Here is a 19,024-nt window from a genome sequence, read left to right as displayed (position 1 = left end):
CTGGAGAATGTTTGGAAAAGCAGTAAGAAGGGAGAAGATGAACTCATGCTCCTGACTCCCAGTGGTAGCCACATCAATGTTTTGGTACATACTTTCCAATACTCTGCTATGTGTATTTTTTAAAGTGTGAACACATGGTATATTAAAATGGATGTATCAGTATTTTAAAAACTAGAATCTGATTTTAAAAGGAAAGCATATAGAAAATCTGAAAAACACTGAAATATATAAAGAAAATTAAAGTCATCTAGAATTCCATTAATCAAAAATAAACATTGTTAATATTTTCATATATTCCCTTAGTCTTTTTCTATCAATCAATTTTCTTTTTATATAGTTAAGCTTATAATGTACAAGATTTTTAAGTATAGTTAACAAAGGTTTAAATAGATGACAAAAAGGGACTTGGTGACAGATAGTATTTGCCAATCAAATTATTCAATAGGTTTTAAAGGGCCTGTGCTAAATTTCTACTAAGGTGAATCCTGACATGGATTACTGGATTACCTTTTTTGTTGTTTTTTTGCACCCAAGTGGGTCTATGTCATTTACATAAGTTTTTATGTGTGGAGTATTCTTTCTAGGAGAGGAAAGGTAACAGTTGTAGTCTGATTAACAGTTTTTAGTGTTTCATAATGAAAAATAAATAATGTGACTTAAACATTTTGCATACTTAAATTTACACAGAGTTTTAGCAAGAAAATAAGGCATGACTGATAATGGCTCAGGAAAGTTCTAAAGGGTGTAACAGACTAGATCTTATTAAAGTTCCAAAGAATTTATTATCAAAATTAAAAACAAAACTTCAGTTTTACATAAAGTAATAAACTTTACAACAGCTGTTGAAAGTCGTGATGTAAGTTTACACATATTACTGAAGGCAAAGAGGACAAGCAAAGGAGGATATTCCAGTTGGAATGTCGATTACATTCATGCAGCTTCCTCTTGATTTAAACGCTCATGACACATTGAATGAACTGAAAGAAAAATCAGCGTTACATGACAGACCTCAAAACACTTATACAGCACAGCCTATTTCTGGCAGCTTGCATTGGGTTTTCTAATTTGAACGTGGGTAAAACAACCCCTACAACTTTCTAAGATATGAGTAAATGATAGATGGAAAAGTTTCCTTTTATTAGGGAAGCAGTGTAATATAAAATCCATAGGGTTTCTCACATCAAAACTTCTTAGAGAAAGCAGATACAACGTCAATGGATAAATAATTTAAATAATATCTAAGAGTCTAGAAATGGTCGTGGTCAAAGGCACTTACCACAAACACAAATAACTGGAGTTTATACTGTTGTATCACGTGGGGATTTCCGGACTGCACAGTATTACCCCATTACTCTAATGGAACACCTTAAACAGTTTATTCCCTTAAAATCTGCTTTAGTAAAATAAATTGTAGCATGCAAGTGTATGTATGCACAGAAACAGAACAGCTAACCCTTCAGACACCTGAGATTATAAATACTGGTATTTGGTCTGAAATGTTGGCTTCCCCACTAAACATAAAGCAATAGATTCTGCTCTATCAGTGTTCCCTACACTAGTAAGGTACTATAAGCTGCTAACCCTTGCAGCTCTATTGCAAGGTCAAGGAGATTATCCCTGTTTTAGAGAAAAGGAAAATAAGGATCAGGATGTTTAGAAATCTTTTAAGTAGCCCCATCTGAAGTCAAGGCCCATGGTCTTTCTTTCCATTCCCCAGGCAGCCTCCTGATCTTTAGAAACAGCAAGGGGACTGTCAACTAAGAAGTTTACGCATGTTAAAGAACACACCCATAAGCAGGTAAAATAAGCATATTCACACACACATACTAAGCTTTTAAAAGTGTACTTATAACTGCAGCAGCTGCTAAACCAAAAATATATGCAGCTTATATTTTGTAATGGAGAATGGAATATTCAGTGATTAGTCATTTCAGTTCAATTTTTTTTTTTGTTTTTTGTTTTTTGTTTTTTTTTAAATCAATGGCTGAGCAAAAACTGAGGAAACAAGTAACCAATCTCCCTACCTTTGTTATATATATCCAGCTAATGCCATCAAAAATGGCACTTGGTTATGTTCACACTGGTTACACATGGCCTTACCCTAACCTCATTTAGTGTGGCTGTTTAGTAAATAACTTGTTTTAAATTGTGATTTGGCCGGGAGCAGTGGTTCACACCTGTAATCCCAACACTTTGGGAGGCCTAGGTGGATGGATCACAAGGTCAGGAGATCGAGACCATCCTGGCTAACACAGTGAACCCCGTCTCTACTAAAAATACAAAAAAGCTTAACTGGGTGTGGTGGCACGCACCTGTAGTCCCCGCTACTCAGGAGGCTGAGGCAGGAGAATCGCTAGAACCCAGAAGGCGGAGGTTGCAGTGAGCCAAGATTGCACCACTGCACTCCACCCTGGGCAACAGAGCAAGACTCTATCTCAAAAAAAAAAAATTGTGATTTAAGTTGGTGCCTGCCTTATGCCCTCAATGAAGAACACAGGTATGCAAAGCTATTGAGCTGTTATCTATTCTCAGTGACTAACATGATTTGTTTATAGAAGACAAAAGCAGATACTATATCTGCATAGTGTTTTTCAAGGGCATTTCTGGTAGAAATCTTGCAACAGCTCAGTGAAAAAGGCATTACTACTGTATATCTTCTTTATTCATGTAGTGTCACAGCAATTAAGAAACCCGCTTAAGTGATCCAGCTAATAAATACAACAAGCTGGGTCTTGAACCCAGGTCTTTGAATGCAAATCAAACCATAGTCTAACTATAGTTAAGACTAACACATGAAATTAATAAATTCTGGATGATAACTCTTTCTAACTTTTGAATCCCTTATGTCTCTGGCATCCTTAAGATGTTCTTAACAGCTAATTTCAAAGGGATACCCATCTGGTGTACATCTTTTTCATCTACTGTATCTCTTAATTTCTAAGACTTACATCATCATATGGGAAATTCACAACACCTTGCTGAGCAGTATCCCGTCTTCGAAAGCTGTCTGTAAAACAACACAGTAAAATTTATGGTTTTTCTTTAAATGGTTTTTCTAACGTCATAAAAGTTAGTTATTTTAGCATTTATATTCACATTGCAATAACATTTAAATTGTGCAACCAATTAACATAAACAAAAGACCAAAGCAAAGAAGCCAACTATATGAATAGTAAAATATTTAATATGCAACAAAATAACAGGCAGAAGTTGGCCGGCTGTCTTTTTCAGTGTGGATCTGGAGAAAATACCTTACCCAAAGTCAGTAAAAGCTGTGCAACTTCCATGGCCATTACTTAATTGTGATAAAAGCACAGAATTTCTAGCTTCTTAATAACAAAGATACTGCTTAAGAAACAGAGTCCCCGAGGCCGGGCGCGGTGGCTCAAGCCTGTAATCCCAGCACTTTGGGAGGCCGAGACGGGCGGATCACGAGGTCAGGAGATTGAGACCATCCTGGCTAACACAGTGAAACCCCGTCTCTACTAAAAAATACAAAAACTAGCCGGGCGAGGTGGCGGGCGCCTGTAGTCCCAGCTACTCGGGAGGCTGAGGCAGGAGAATGGCATGAACCCGGGAGGCGGAGCTTGCAGTGAGCTGAGATCTGGCCACTGCACTCCAGCCTGGGCGATAGAGCGAGACTCCGTCTCAAAAAAAAAAAAAAAGAAACAGAGTCCCCGATATGATAAATGGGCTGTGATCAATTTCTCCACCATTTCAGCTCTGCCCTATGGAAAAGGATTTTACTTTAATTTCATTCTTTCCAGATATGTCACATTCTAGGGAAAAATTCATCATAATCTGATCAAAAATGCACAAGTTAGCTGATTATGTTTTAGAACATTTTAGTAAAATTTAATTGTTTATTTTAATGGCAGATTACTTACTAATCTAAAAAACATTCTGGAAAACAACCAAAAAATTATTCTGCTAGATATGCTTAACAGTAATTTGAAATAGTAAAGCAAGAAAAAAATTGGGGAAGAATAAAAGGAGAAGAACTGAGAGATAAAATGTAATAACTGTGTCTTGGCTTATGGTGATGACATGACCTTATAGAACTCACCTGTAAGAGCCCTCAGTTTGACGCAGCAGGCGATGTAGTCATCGAAGGTGATCTTTCCATTGGTGCTGTATCGTTTTGCAATTGAATTCACAGCCTGGGGACTCAACCTAAATCCTAAAAGAAAAGTCACCCAGTAAAAAGGTTAAAGGATGGCGAAAGCCCATTAAAAAGTAAAATAAAATAAAAATAAAATAAGCACTCGTCTCTACTAAAAATACAAAAAATAAGCACTATTTTATTTTTTAAGACTGTGAACTCATATTAATTATGAACACACACAATTTCTAAGAAAACAGAAACTGCCTTCAGGTAGCAATTATTTATTTATTTATTTATGAGAGGGAGTCTCATTCTGTTGCCCAGGCTGGAGTGCAGTGGTACAATCTCAGCTCACTGCAACCTCTGCCTCATGTGTTCAAGTGATTCTCCTGTCTCAGCCTCCTGAATAGCTGGGATTACAGGCGCATGCCGCCATGCCCAGCTAATTTTTTTGTATTTTAGTAGAGATGGGGTTTTACCGTGTTGCCCAGGCTGGTCTTGAACTCCTGAGCTCAGGCAATCCACCCTCCTTGGCCTCCCAAAGTGCTGGGATTACAGGCATGAGCCACCGCGCCCAGCCTAGTTTTAAAAATAAAAAACAACTTGCTTCTACCAGTGAATGGAGAGTTCTAGTAAGCCATACCCACCCATTGTTGTCAGGGCCTTCTGCAGTTCTTGTGGATCTACTGTTCCACTCCTGTCAGTGTCAAAACTGATAAAGTGTTGTCTCCAGCCATTCAGTACAGCCCAGAGTTCTTTAAATTCATTGAAACCCATTTTGCCAGACATATCTCTCTGAACTATAATCAAGGATCAGAGCTGTATTTTGTAATACTTTCTAAGGATTAAATGAAAGATCAAGGATAAGGGGAATTCAATATTCAATGACTAAAAAAGTTATTGTAGATTATTCTTGGTATGATGTAAGATTAATGATTTAAAAATAGAACAAAAAGGGGCTATGAAGAAAAAGCTCAAGTACCTATTTTTACTGTGGGGAAAAGATAACTTACATGACCTGATTAAAGGAAATAGCGTTGCCACTGTAAACCACTTATAAAAAGTGGTCTTGTTACTGGAACTAGGCTGTACTTTCTGGGTGCTTCAGGCTATGCTGTTTGCCCTTCTGTCCTACCATCATCTCTGGTACTAATATTCCCTTGTTTAGTGCTCCCAGACAAATGACATGAGATGGACTGGTGGATAGCTAGTGGATAGTCAGCACTAGCTAAACTCAGTCCAACAACTGGGATATGAAAAAAATCCCATCACTTGCAGAGGAATCAATGTTAAAGAAAAAAAAAAAGCTGTCCTGACACTCTGGACTCTGTACTTGTTCTATAATACTTTGATATTTCCTTGAATTTCTGAACAACATTCTGTTTACTAAATTTCTTTTCTTCCTTTATTCACACCAAATTATACCCTATAACAGAAGCTAATTATTTCAGAAAGCTTTTTAGTGATCATTTATTACTTTGTGTTTACTAGGTATTAATTCTAAGGTGAATTCCTTTAGAATTTTAGAAAAAAATATTCTAGACAACAATCAAGGTAAAGGATACATCCAGCATTGAAACCATAAGCCGGCAAGTCTCCAGGTTAAAAGCTGTTAAATCAAGAAAAGTACATATATATTAACACAAATCCAAAAATTCACATTACACTGGATACATTCAAATTAATTGGAAATGACTATTATACACTTTTATTTTTACATGCTACTCAATGTACATGTGACTAATCATATGGAACTTCAAAGTAGCCTTTTCTCCATAAAGAGGATTTTCTGCTAGGAACCCAAATTTGATTTAAATAACTTTGATAGAATTCCTTTTAAAAAGTATTACATAGGCCAGGTATGGTGGCTCACACCTGTAATTCCAGCACTTTGGGGGGCCAAGACAGGTGGATCACCTGAGGTCAGGAGTTTGAGACCAGCCTGGCCAACATGGCAAAAACTCGTCTCTACTAAAAATACAAAAATTAGCCAGGCGTGGTGGTGCATGCCCGTAATCCCAGCTACTCAGGAGGTTGAGGCAGGAGAACTGCTTGCACCTGGGAGGAGGTGGTTACAGTGAGCTGAGATCATGCCAGTGCATTCCAGCCTGGGTGACAGGGCAAGACTCTGTCTCAAACAAACAAACAAACAAAAAAAACAAAACAGTATTACATAGTACTGTTCATACTTTCTTGCTTTGAAAGTGTAATATAGAGAGTTCAAGTCACCATAATGAACCATAATGTATTATATCCAACATGGTTGGTGGGAAGTTGGGGTTGCTTTGTTCCAACTCATAAATGACTATAAATTGCTGGTTTTGCTAATTTTGTGTCTGATTGTTTTTCTATTTTCCCTTCAATGTCAGGTACTGAGCAGTAACCTGCTACCTCAAATAGTGTATGACCTCTTAGCTTATATATGAAACCAGGTAAATACGGGTGTTAGAATTATGTGTTAAATAAGAGTACTCTAGATAAGACTCCATGACCAATTCAGTGGTGGCCACTATTCAGAGGGCTTTTTAATTTACCTACAGTTTAGGAGTGTTCTGAGGGCATTTTGGTACCTCACTTATGTAACCAAACCAGAGCACATGCAATGGGTGTGGTTACTGGTAATCTAAGCATTAGGAAATTAAAAACAAATAACCTCTTACATTGTATTAATGGGAATCAATGACTGAAGAAATTGTATGGGTACAAAGAAGCTATAAGGCTAAATGGTAGAAGTGACAAGGGTCACGTGGGAAAAGCTGGTATAAATTCTGCAAGTTTGTTAACATACAGAACTAACATTTTTTACAGCTCTTTCTAGCTTCATAATTTTTCTCTAACCAAACTGAAATTAAAACAACTGCGCCAATTACTGTAATGTCTCCCAACAGTGCAAACTATAGGTTTTACTCATTTAATAGATTCCTGTGTTTGGCAAATTCTTTACTGGAAATAAAAGACTAGTGACTATTTCTATTTAGGTCCTTTAATCTCCATCTGATCCACAGATAATATTCTCTTAGATGAGAGGAGGAGGAAGCACTTTTTACACTTTTGGGAAAGAGCTGGGAGATTCTTCATTCTGACTTTTAAGTTGTGTGGAGGTATGAAGTTCCTCTAATCCGGAGCTGTAGTTCTCCACCCTGGTGCTTATCAAAATCAAAGCTTTAAAAGATTCTGATACCTGGGCTGCACCACAGAACAATTAAATCAGGAACTCTGGGTGTGGGACCCAGGTATTTCTATTTTTAAAAAGCTTTTCAGATTATTCTAGTGAGCAGCCAAGGTTGAGACCATCATTCTACTCTTAAGTGTGATTCCTGGACCAGCTGTATTAGCATCACCCAGGAGCCTGAAGAACTGCAGAATCTCAGCCCCTAACCTACACCAATAAAATCAGAAGCTGAATTTTAGCAAATGTGCAGGTGATATATATTTATGTTAAAGCAGCTGGCTCAACCTGAACTAGCATCACATGGAAACCTGTTAAGAGGTGAAATTCTCAGGGCTCACTCCAGACCTCTGAATGAGAAACTCAAGGGCAGGACCCAGCAATCTGGTTTTTGTAAGCTTTCCAGGCGATGCCAATGCTGCTCAAGTTTAAGAACTACTGCTCTGGATGGCCTGACAACCACAAGGCAGAGCCGACTGTGTTGGGCTCACGTGAAGGTACTGAAGGGGCTATGAGGCAGACACCTTCTCTATCTCTGTTAATGAATTGCACCCTCATCCACTTAGCAGTCACCCAAGCCAGAAACCTGGGAGCCTCCTCAATTCCCTCTCCACCAATAATCAATCACCTTCTAAACAGCTGTAAAGCCCATTTCCAGCCCCACTGTCTCTTTAGTTAGCATTTCTCTCACCTGTATGACTAACAGCCCTGACTCTTGTTTTACTTCCATGTCCCCCAATTTATTTGTCTTTACCCTACAGTCAGGGGTGGTTATGTGCTCTCCTATGTAAAACCCAGTATCAGTGATCTACTGCTCTCAGGATAAAGTCCAAGCACCTTAACTGGTACATAAGGTAACACACTTATTTTGCCAGTCAAGCTCATCTCTTACTCTCATTCAACCCCATACACCATCTTCATGGAGAATTTCTCAGTTTTTTGACTGAACCACGCTATTTCTGGGTCTTTTGCACATGCTGTTCTAACACCTAGACACAACTTCCCCATCCCACTCATTTCATGGTCGGCCTCAATTTTGCTGAACTTTCACTTCTGCTCAGCTTAGGTATCAATTCTGCAAGGAAAATTTTCCTGACTCCTGTCTGGGTTATGTGCCCATCCTATGTGATTCCACAGCCTCTCTCCTTACTTATCCCAGTGCTTTTCCCAACACCCAGGCATTAATTGTGGCTACAGAGCCAGCACCTAGCTCATAGGAAGTGTTCACTAAAAATGCACTGGATGAATGAATGGATGGATAGCACCAAATTCTCACCCCCACGCAGGAAGCTGTTAGAGCCTTGCATTTTATATGTACAACCCTCTTAGATCGTCTAAGAAAGAATGTTTTTTGAATAAAATTTTCTGATCTTTACTAATGCTCAAAAATTAATGTATAATCTTAAATCAAAATGCCAATGAGGCTACAGGGCTATGATTTTTCTGACTTGGAAAATTTTCCATATTCATTAACTCAACAGCCACCTGTTAAGTCCTTATTATGTTCAGGGCTCAGGGTAACAGCAACTTTGGAGATACAATTGTGAAACTGCATACTGCCCTAGCTGACAGTCTAAGGAAAAGATAAGTCACATACACATACAACTCTAATCATGGTAGAGTGCTGAATTATAATGGAGGCGCCAGAAAGTACTAGACGGGATTGAGAAGTGAGAGGCTCCTTCTTAGTAAGAGAATCAAGAAAGACTTCATAGAAGACATAGAATTTAAGCCAAGCCTTGAATGACAAGAACGATGGGGGCATTTGGTGACAGCTAAGGACCAGCATAAGCAAAAAGAGAAGTAGAAGGCCCAGGACAGGCAAAGTGTAAGTGAAGAGCTCAATATGACTTTCAAAGAGTACAAAAGGAGTGGGAGAAAATATGTTTGGTCAGGGGAGGCTGCATTACAGAGGATCCTGAATTCCTTCTAAGCTGTTAGTAAAGACTGAGGAGGAGAGGGACAGATCAAGATCAGGAATCTGGTCTTCTTTTGTGAGAAGGATCTGAAAGGGCAGTGAGATGGCAGTGAACAAAAGTGAATGAACAAAAAATATACCATTCCAGACAGTTCCAATGAACTAGAATGCTGATGTCCCATAAATTTGGGTAAGGAAAACTCTTTCTCAATTTTGTTAATAGTATAGCTTTTATTAGTGTTAATTCTACTTTAAATAATTATTTAAAATTAAAATTATAAGTATTATATATTATATAGTTGTGATATATAAATGTAACGACATACAATTACAACTATAAATTATTAAATTATCAATTCAACATTTTAAATAAATTATTTAAATTAAATGTTAATTTAAATAATTTCCAAAGAATCTCTGCTGTAATTTTACCTTTACTCTTTTTCTTCTCTTCTATTCATTGTACTAGAATGCCTCAAACATCTTTTCTTCTCACAGAAACATACAATATAATGGACCTAGAAGGAAAGCCCTACCTCCAGCTGTTTCTCTCAACCTTACCACAGATGAACAACTAAATTCAGGAAAACAAGAGAAGCTGAATTACAGTCTTACTGACTGGAACATAACTTCTCTCACCAACTCCACCTCTAGGTATGACTGCTTCCTTTTAAACTGGTTAAGAAGGGCCCATAGGCTCTGAGCTGGAGTATCCCACCAGCCCATCCAATTTGGATCTGTGCTTTTTGGTTTGGAAGCTGGGTTTAAAAGACTAATCTCCATACAATATCTGTATTACAAAACCCTGACACCTCATAGGCAGGATGGTTCTGTGGTTCAGTACAGCCACCAGAGAGGAGGCAAATGGATTCAATCACATAGTCCCCATGACTCAGGAAATGCTTTCTCTTTAATGCACTGATCTAAGGCCATCACTAAATGTGGCTTTCTCAATGAAATTTTAAAAGGACTGATCTCTAAGAATATATAACCCATTTTGTTAGTCAGATTCTAAAATCTACCACACCTCATCTACTGAAAGGGTGTAGAATAACAAGCCGTGCTGTCATCTCACTGCACTTTGATAAACCCTGCTATTAGGCAGGCCTACCTTGTTTACCAGCTCTACTGTGTAACAATTAACAATTTAAATGTACTACCTACACAGTAAAGAAGAACATCCCCTAATCCAAAAAGTGCTTATTTTGTTTAGGACTAAATAACAGGAACTTGAAAGGTTCTTTGTTTGTATTAATTCCTCCAAACTAAAGTCACATAAAACAAAGGATGATGAAAACAAACGCAAAGAGTTCAAAGACAGACATCTAATACATGGCATGTCAAATAGTTTTTTTTAAAAAGGCCACTATAAATTCACAGGTGTGAATTCTAGTTTGAACATTTTAATCCACAGCTAACCATGAAATTGGGTCTTCAATTTGATGTTCTGTCTCAATAACTGGCAAAGAAGTTGGCAGGTAATGTATTTGAAGCAAGACATTATTCTCTACCCTGGAAATCTATCATGTTCAAGATCTAATTTCAAGAGGAACCACTTCATGTGTGTTGGATGACGAGAAGCCCCCAATTGGGATGCAGCAATTTTTTGGATTTTTTGAGACAGGCTGTCACCCAGGCTGGAGTGCAGTGGCACAATCTTGGCTCACTGCAACCTCCGCCTCCTGGGCTCGCGTAATCCTCCCATCTCAGCCTCCTGAGTAGCTGGGACCACAGGTGCATGCCACCATGCCTGGCTAATTTTTAAATTTTTTGCAGAGACAAGGTCTCACTATGTTGCCCAGGCTAGTCTTGAACTCCTGGGCTCAAGCAATCCTCCCACCTTCGCCTCCTAAAGTGTGGGATTACAGGTGTGAGCCACTGTGCCCTGCCAGGGATGGAGCATCTTTGCAGTATTTCACTACTCTCAGCTCATGGCAGAGTGCTCAAAAGGCAGTGGTAGGGTTAGGGCTGAATTATGGAGCAGCAGGTCCAATAAGTAGAAAGGGCAGTTCCCACTTAGCCTGAACACATTCTGTGAAGTGGAAGAGGAAAGACCTGAGGGATGTCATGGCAACCACTTTTGTTAGCAGGAGCATGCCTAAAGCTCAGACCGGGAGTGCAGGACAGGCCACTCAGGGACCAGGGGTGCAGGAGCAGCCACTCAAAGCCCTAAGTGCCACCAGGTCAGGACAGAGTAGGCTTTTGGCAAATAACAGTAAATGTTAGTTCCTAATGTCAGTTAATGACACCTGACCTGGCACATTCCATTTCAGCACCCTACCTTGTCCTCTGTGAAGGAGGCCACCCAAACTGTCTCACTGGTTCTAGGTACACAAAACCCAAATCTGAGAAATCCGCTAAATTGGCAGGTAGGATGGAATAATTTATTATTACTATTATTTTAGAGACAAGGTCTTGTTCTGTTGCTCAGGCTGGAGTGCAGTGGTACAATCACAGATTACTGCAGCCAAAAACTCTTGGCCTCAAGCGATCCTCCTGCCTGGGCCTCTGAAGTATTGGGATTACAGGTGTGAGCCACTGTGCCCAACCTGGAGTGATTTAACAACTGGTTTCAAATCAACATTTTGAAATAGTACTCTATTTTAGCTTTCGGAATTCTAAACTTTGCTAGATCAGACAAGCTCAGTTTTCTTGAAGGCCGTAATCACAAGTAACAGCTAAAATAGGAAACACGAGTACATTTAGACAAACTTTGGGACTGTCAACTTACGTTTGTATCCTCCAGCAATGCCAGACTGTGTCAGACATCTCTGCAATTCATCAGCATCTATCTGCCCATCCTTTTGAAAAACAAATTAGAGGGATCATAATAGTGATTTGTACTTTCAAGTTATTTGTTTACCTTCAGCATTCAATGAAGTAATAACAACCAAGAAAATCAGTATCATCATGCATGACCTTTTATTAAAAGGAATGCCTTCCAAAAGTGGGCATTCTTTTCCTTAACCCACTGCCAAAAGAAATTTAATGATGAAAGAAAGAGTCTGTCTTGGCAACTACTCTTCTGTCAATCTGAGCTAGGAAACTGCTACAGCTAAACATTTTAAAATAATTTATGTAAGTTGCTTAATCATAATTCCTTGTTTTCTTTTCTTTTTTTTTTTGTTTGAGGCGGGTGGACAGAGCAAGCTACACACCAGACATAAGAGAAGGCTTGGTTCAAACAGAAAGAGGCCTCCTTGGTCACTTTTTCTTATGATATAGTGAATGTTTTTTTTCAGAGCACAAATACATCTGGAAGATACACATTAGGTTCCCAGTGCCTATTCACTGGCTGAAGTGGGAAAGAACTAGATATATGTGATTTTTAGGGACTTTAAAATAAAATACCTAAATCCTCAAGTCACTGGGTATTATAGGTTATAAATGAGGAGCAAGAGCAACAATTTGAAAGACAATGGGTATGCTGAACACAGGCCAGGGCTGCTGAAAGCTAAGCAGGTGGGGTCACTTACATGCTGGAGGCACTGGCAATCTAAGAATGCTGGTCTTGAGGTTTGCCATGTCTTGTGGTTTCAAAGATACGGATCATTAACAGATTAAGTAGACACTTAAGGGGAAGGTCTTCCAGTTTTAGACTATTTTTCCATTCAATTTCTTAAGCTGTATTTCTTAGAGTACTACCTTAAAAAGTGGTCTTCGGTTTTTTTATCCCATAATATTCTACAGTTTTCATATTAAAATTTTGCTATTTCTAGCTTTTGGTCAAAACAAGACTAGGTTGAATTCATAAGAACAAACATCCCCTCTGGACATGTCTGGGTTATACCAACAGTATATTTACTGTACACAGTGACCTCATGAGCTAGGGAAGTGTCCTCTCACAATTTAAGATAGCACCTGTCAATGTAAGCTCCTGTCATATGACGCAGAATGCAGACAAGTGAAAGGTCTTGGGGAGCTGACCTTCTGCTTCTCTGGGTCAACAGGCCACAGCACCTAATAAGGACACGGAGGGGGAGGGGCTAACCTAGTAACAGCATCTGCATCAAAGAGAAACTACATTGTTCACAAGATTAACTTCCTGATACTAATAAGGGGACAGTAAATTGCTTATTTAGAACCTGGTGGGTTTTTACCATATTTCCTAAATGGGTGAATGATTAGCAATCAAGTTCAACCCAAAGGAAGTGCCCATTAGAATCGGGCTATGTAATTACTAATATACGTCTTTAAGTTGTACAAACAAGGGTTTATATTTACCAGATCTAGAATTTCTTCACTGGAAACCACCCTGGAACCTTTAATTCAACCACAAGTTTGGTTTCGAACTGAACTCACATAAATAGGAGTAACACTTTGTCCTAATTTATTCTGAACACTCAGAAATAAACAACTAAAATAAGAAACAAAGAACTTTCTTTTTTTCTTTTTTTTTTCTTTTGCAGAAGCAAAGGGACTCAGTACCAGAGGAAGTTCGCTTTTCAGTGTCACTATATCAAAAGCTACCACAAATGCGGACAATAACGGCTCTTTAATATTAAAGGTAAAAGCTAACCTGTCCAGCTACAGCAGCAAAGTAACCATACAGCGGATCCTGAGTTTGTCCGGGAAACGCAGGTCCTCCAGGAGCCCCTCCATACTGTGAAACAGGAAACACAAACACGTCATTCAAGTTTTCTTCTTTCACCACTGAGGGCTTTCGTGCAAGGCCAGACAACTGCCCGCCTGCCTGCCCTTCACAAGGCTCACCTCCCCACCACCAGGCACACTCTGCCAACACTCCACCCCTCTCTTCCATTCACACCCCCGTAATTTAAAAACTGGCAACTTGGACCATAAAGAGTTGCTGTGGAAGTGATGTCTGCATATGTAAAGCAACTTTTAAAATCCCTATTAACTTGAAGGTTACTGAGGTGAGTGCAAACTAGGCAAGCCAATGAAAGGGCTTGGAATTCTCCTTTTGTTGTTACAGCATTTATGGTATTTTAAAAGCGTTTTATGAACGATGGAAGGCTGGAGTTGGTAACATTCTGGGACGGGTGTAGCCTAGGGAAGAGTAAAGTGTCTGACCCGGCTGTATCTCGTGGGTGGCGAGGGAACACTGCCTGTCTCGGAAACAGTTCCCAAGACAACGCGCATCCCAGACGCCCGGCAAGGCTGCCTTCCTACAGGTCTTTTACTTCAGTAGGTTTTCCTTTTTTTTCTGTCCCCCTTCTCACTTTTTTTTGTTTTTGTTTTTGTTTTTGAGGGAGGAAGGTATATCGCAATATCATTCTAGAATAAAATGACTGTTGTTGCTTTGGGAGGCAACCGAGAGGGCGGGGGTGGGGTGAAGTGGGGGTTAGTCAACACCCAATTAACACGATTTCACGCCGCGTATCCGAGAAGCCGCAGGGTGGGCTTCTGGGGTCCCAGTCCACCTTCACCTTGGGCCCGCAGAGCCATCCAGGAGAAGGGACGGGGGAAACCAGGGGAGAGGCCGAACCGCAGGGGCCTAGGGCGAGGCCGCGAGCGCAGGCAGAAGCCGAGGGCGGAAGGAGCCCGGGCAGCTGCCCAGCAGCGCCTCACCCCGCTGACCGCAGCATCTCCAAGGTGGCCTCTTAGCGCCCCGGAGCCGCCTGGGCAGCGATCCCGCGCAGTCAGCACTTACCCCGCCTGGGTAGTACCCGCCGCCGGCGCCAGGATGCCCTGGGTACGCCATGGTGCAGACTACGCCGCCGGCTCCCTGGGTGCACCAGGCCTCCCAGCCGCCTGCCCCGCCCCGCGCCGCCCCGCCCCGCGCCGCCCCGCCCTGCCGCGAGGGGGCCGCACCGGAGCGCACCACACGGGCGTGGGGGACGCGCTCCGCAGCTGTCTTCAGTTCCCGCCTGTGCACGCGGCCGTGGCTCCCCTGCCTGCGCGCTTCTTCCTATCTTTGCCATTACGGTGCTAACGCAGTGCACGACCGAAGGTCCAGTGGTGGCTTACGACCTGCGAGGCAATTCACACCAGGGACTTTCCTCCCTCCGAAACTAATGGCACATTCCAACATCAATACACCACCCCAGGAATTCTTTTTTTTTTTTTTTTTTTTTTTTCCGTCGGACTTGGCTATTATCTGGCACATTTCTTATTTTAAACAACTTTATTGGACAGGACGGAGCTACTATAAGCGGAGCGCACCATCGCAAGGCAGGGTCTGAATTCCTTAGGGCAAGTCTTAGGTGCTAGTGGGCGAAGGAGTCGTTGAACGATGGAAATACGAAAGCTCCCTTGGAAAACAAGAATTAACTTGACGAACGGTGTGCAAGGGAGAGTCTGGCTTGCGGTTGATTGCAAAGTTCATTCAACGACAACGGCGTATTTCCTTCCTAGGGGACAATTCCTTGCCTGTTTAAGCTGGGCGTGGCTCGTGTCCTGAGTAGGACAGGGGGCATTTTCCGGGCAGGACAGCCTCACCCAGATCGTTCTTAGCAAAATGAATTGTTTGAATTATCTGGATGATTCAGACAAAACAATCCATTTCCCTAAAATTATTCAGCTACTTTTTATATAAGAAAAGTTTAGAACAAAGTAACTGTGTTTTTTCAGTATTCAGGAAGATAAGAGACAGGAACTTCAATGTAGGTTATTCTTCTTTACATATTTTTCTGTCTCCCAGTTGAATAGTCCGAAGCAATTCAGGCGTGAGCTTTTTCTTTTGTTTTGTTTTGTTTTGTGTAATTTCAATGACACAGAAAAATGTTTGTTTGCCCTTCACTGTTAAGGACTAGACTTAATGATTTCCTGAACTTTAACATATTGAGAAACGCATTAATAAGCAAGATTCACAGTATTTGTTGTGGAGGTTGCACAGAAACATTTAAAGGGTCATCAACATTTCACAAATATTGGAACACCCGCCAGTGTGCTTTTTCGCGGTGGTGGACGGGCTTCCTCCATTCTAAATTCGTGGGCTATTGTCCTTATTCGGTTCATTGTTTTTCTCTTGTGTGTAACTTCCCTCACAAGCCCTATTGAAAACTAAAGTCCGAATCGTGAGAAAAATTCTAATAGTCCCTGTTGTGGCATAGCAAAGACACTGCATGTTGCCTGTTTTGTGTTTGATTCAGGAAGCAGGTTACTGTTTTCAATCATCAAGGTAGATGAGATATCTAATAATGTCTGGTCTCTACCCTGGTCTCTCTTTGGAAGCCTGTTTCTTCAGAAAGAGGCAACCGACTATAAGGAATAGATGTCAGGGCTGAACTCAATGTTGAATATAAGCTCAATACTCAAGTTTGAAAGAAGTATAAAGCATATAAAATATTTTTAAGTACTGCAGAATTAGCTTCGTGGATAAACGGCTATACGAATTGTCGTATCAGTTGTGCTTAGACATCTTCCTACTGCTTCACTGCTAAGGAATTGCATTTTAATGGAATGTTGCAAATTTGATTCTTACAATTATTGCTAACAAATTGGTCAGCTGCTAATACTTTAGTTTGCAGGAAAATATTGTGGCAACTTATAATAACATCAGACATATATATAATAATAAAAATATGCCAGATCCTCATCGCATTTTACTTATTTGCTCAATCTTAATAAAAACCCATGAGACAGGTACTATTTTCTTTATCATTATACAGTTGAGGAAGGGGAAGGGACAAAACAGAGCTGAGCTGTGCTGCCAAGCCATCTGACTCCAGAGTCTGTGCTCTACACACAGGGGCAAGTAAAGGGCCAGGTAGTAAATATTTTAGGCCTATGGGCCATACAGTCTTTGTATGAGAGAGTCTACGTACATAGTGGTATGTAGACTATGTAGTCATAGTGGTATGGCCACATACCACTCGGCTCTGCTGTGTCGACCACAAGTATCCGTAGACAATAGAAAAATGAATGGCTATTGCTGGGTTCCAATGCAACTTTATTTATAGACACTGAAATTTGAATTTCATATGACATGAAATATTATTCTTCATTTTATTTTTTCCAACCATTTAGAAATGTAAATATTATTCTGAGCTCCTTGGTGTACAGAAATAGGAGGTGCATTAGATTTGGCCTTTGGGCAGTAGTTTATCGACCACTGCTGGAAGACCCTTCAGAATGTGGGCTTATGACTCTTGGAGTTTAGTACTTTAGCAAATGATTTGCTGACTATAAGATAAAGCCTATGGGTAGAATACAGTTATTTGTCTGAACGATTTACTAAGTTCTAAAAAAAAAAAAAAAAAAAAAGACTGTGGGAGGGTTGTGACAGCAGCATGGATTAGGGAGAGAACTATGTGAGGTTTATAGATAGGATGTGGGTCATGGTTATTTTGGTAAGTCATTGGAATTACAGAAACCTTTCTGATCATATACTCCAATCCTGCTGTTTTACAGAAGAAAAGACCAACGCTGAGGGATGGCAAATATCTGGCCCCAGCTCTTGAAGGGCAGACCTAGCCAGATGTAAATATTTCACCCTTCCCAGTTAAAGCTGTGACAGTAGCTAAACATGCTCTCAGAGAGAATCCCGTTCTTTTGTGGTACACCTTCCCCAGTTGTTTTCAAGACAAAAGGCAGTGTGGACACTTCCTTATTCCTGGAGAAAAGTTAATGTAAAGCTCTGCATATAGTATCCAAGCTGGACTTCTTCACTCAGATAAGTGGTGAAAGAAATAGTATAACTAAGTAACTGTAGTTATTTCACCATATTCTGCAGTTGAATTAACCATAGGTCTTCACTTGTCAGGAATAAATGAGCAATGATATTTGCCAATTTAAAGTTTCAACTTTTGTTTAATCTTCTAATCTGTGTGTGGCACCTCGTGATTTAAAGACCTCTGCCTTAGAGAGAAACTCAGATCTCCAAATGTAAGTGGAAATGAGCATTTGATAACAACATAGGTAACCAATTAATACTATCTCCATTTTCTTAAGATTGTTGGGAAAGAATGTGAAGCCTATGATGTTCATTTGGGAATAAAAGCTACCCTTTTTCTTGAACTGTCCAGAGTAAGAGCTCAGTTAATCATGCTATTATGTGATTTTTTTCAAGGGATAGAAAACTTCCACTTTTGATGTTTTAGTGCTTGCATGTAGAGTTTAACTGGTCCCTGGCACATTGTAGGTGGTAATGAATCATCAACCACAGCTCTTCAAACAACTTCTGTCACAATAGAAATGTTTGATATTTGTGCCACAGAATAACTAATCACATATGGCTATTGAGCCCGTGAAATGAGGAACTAAAATTTTAATTTAATTTAATTTAAAATGAAATAGCTGTGTGGCTAGTGCTACCCTCTTGAACAGTGCAGGGACCCTTTTATCTGTGTTGGCTTCCTCCTCCCTGGAACTCAGAGAAAGCAAACTCATTTTGCTTGCCTGGAGTAGGCATGATAAACAAGATAAATCAGTTATGAACAAAACACAGCAAGGGCAGCCATCAGCTCTGTGACAAGTGTTCCCATATTCCTGTTCCTACAGAATAGATTCTTACTGACCTGTTCCTTCCCTTAATGAAGCTCTGAACTAGAGTTGATGATCAGGATTAACCAGGAAGCTGAGGTTGGAGGAATTTATTATGGCTAAATAGATATGCCTATATACATATATGTGTATGTATGTATATAGGTGTGCATATGTAAATATATGTGTGTATTTTTACACACACACACTTTATATATATATATGTGTGTGTGTGTGTGTATATATACTTTCTTGTCATTAGGGCTGTAAAAATGACCTTCCAAAGATGAGTTCCCCATCACTAGAAGTGATCAAGAAGAGGCTCTCAGTGATGCAAAAGGGCAGGTTTGTACTTTGAGTAGGGGCTTGGATGAAATAATGTGCTATAGACTACAAAATATTTTCTGATGGCCTACTTAAACTTTACCCAGCCATGCCACTTAGA

General features: G+C 40.1%; 1 protein-coding gene across 2 annotated transcripts; it reads right to left on the bottom strand.

Moving 5' to 3' along the window:
• Positions 1 to 762: 762 nt before the first annotated feature.
• Positions 763 to 14,924, bottom strand: SRI (sorcin). Of its 2 annotated transcripts, XM_007982263.3 has the most exons (8): positions 14,807 to 14,924; positions 13,712 to 13,795; positions 11,924 to 11,993; positions 5,671 to 5,714; positions 4,753 to 4,900; positions 4,067 to 4,180; positions 2,949 to 3,007; positions 763 to 977 (listed from the first exon to the last, which is right to left on the bottom strand). In XM_007982263.3, the coding sequence occupies exons 1-8, from the start codon at positions 14,855 to 14,857 to the stop codon at positions 951 to 953; spliced, it is 597 nt and encodes a 198-aa protein (XP_007980454.2). In that variant the 5' UTR covers positions 14,858 to 14,924; the 3' UTR covers positions 763 to 950. The 2 variants fall into 2 exon arrangements, with proteins under 2 accessions (XP_007980454.2, XP_007980455.2); XM_007982264.3 differs by lacking the exons at positions 4,753 to 4,900; positions 5,671 to 5,714 and having other exon boundaries at positions 14,807 to 14,916.
• Between the last annotated feature and the right edge of the window lie 4,100 nt (positions 14,925 to 19,024).

Source organism: Chlorocebus sabaeus, chromosome 21 (assembly GCF_047675955.1).
Source record: "Chlorocebus sabaeus isolate Y175 chromosome 21, mChlSab1.0.hap1, whole genome shotgun sequence".
Taxonomy (NCBI): Eukaryota; Metazoa; Chordata; class Mammalia; order Primates; family Cercopithecidae; genus Chlorocebus; species Chlorocebus sabaeus.
This window is presented reverse-complemented; position numbering and strand designations above follow the sequence as displayed.

What these genes read in the sequence shown, in the direction of transcription:
- SRI (XM_007982263.3), bottom strand. Translation starts at nt 14,857, where the DNA reads ATGGCGTACCCAGGGCATCCTGGCGCCGGCGGCGGGTACTACCCAGGC. An exon ending in GCGGGTACTACCCAGGCGGG is followed by an intron (nt 13,796 to 14,806) that starts GTAAGTGCTGAC and finishes CCTGTTTCACAG; the next exon opens with TATGGAGGGGCTCCTGGAGG. An exon ending in TGAATTTCCCATATGATGAT is followed by an intron (nt 978 to 2,948) that starts GTAAGTCTTAGA and finishes TTTTTCTTTCAG; the next exon opens with TTCATTCAATGTGTCATGAG.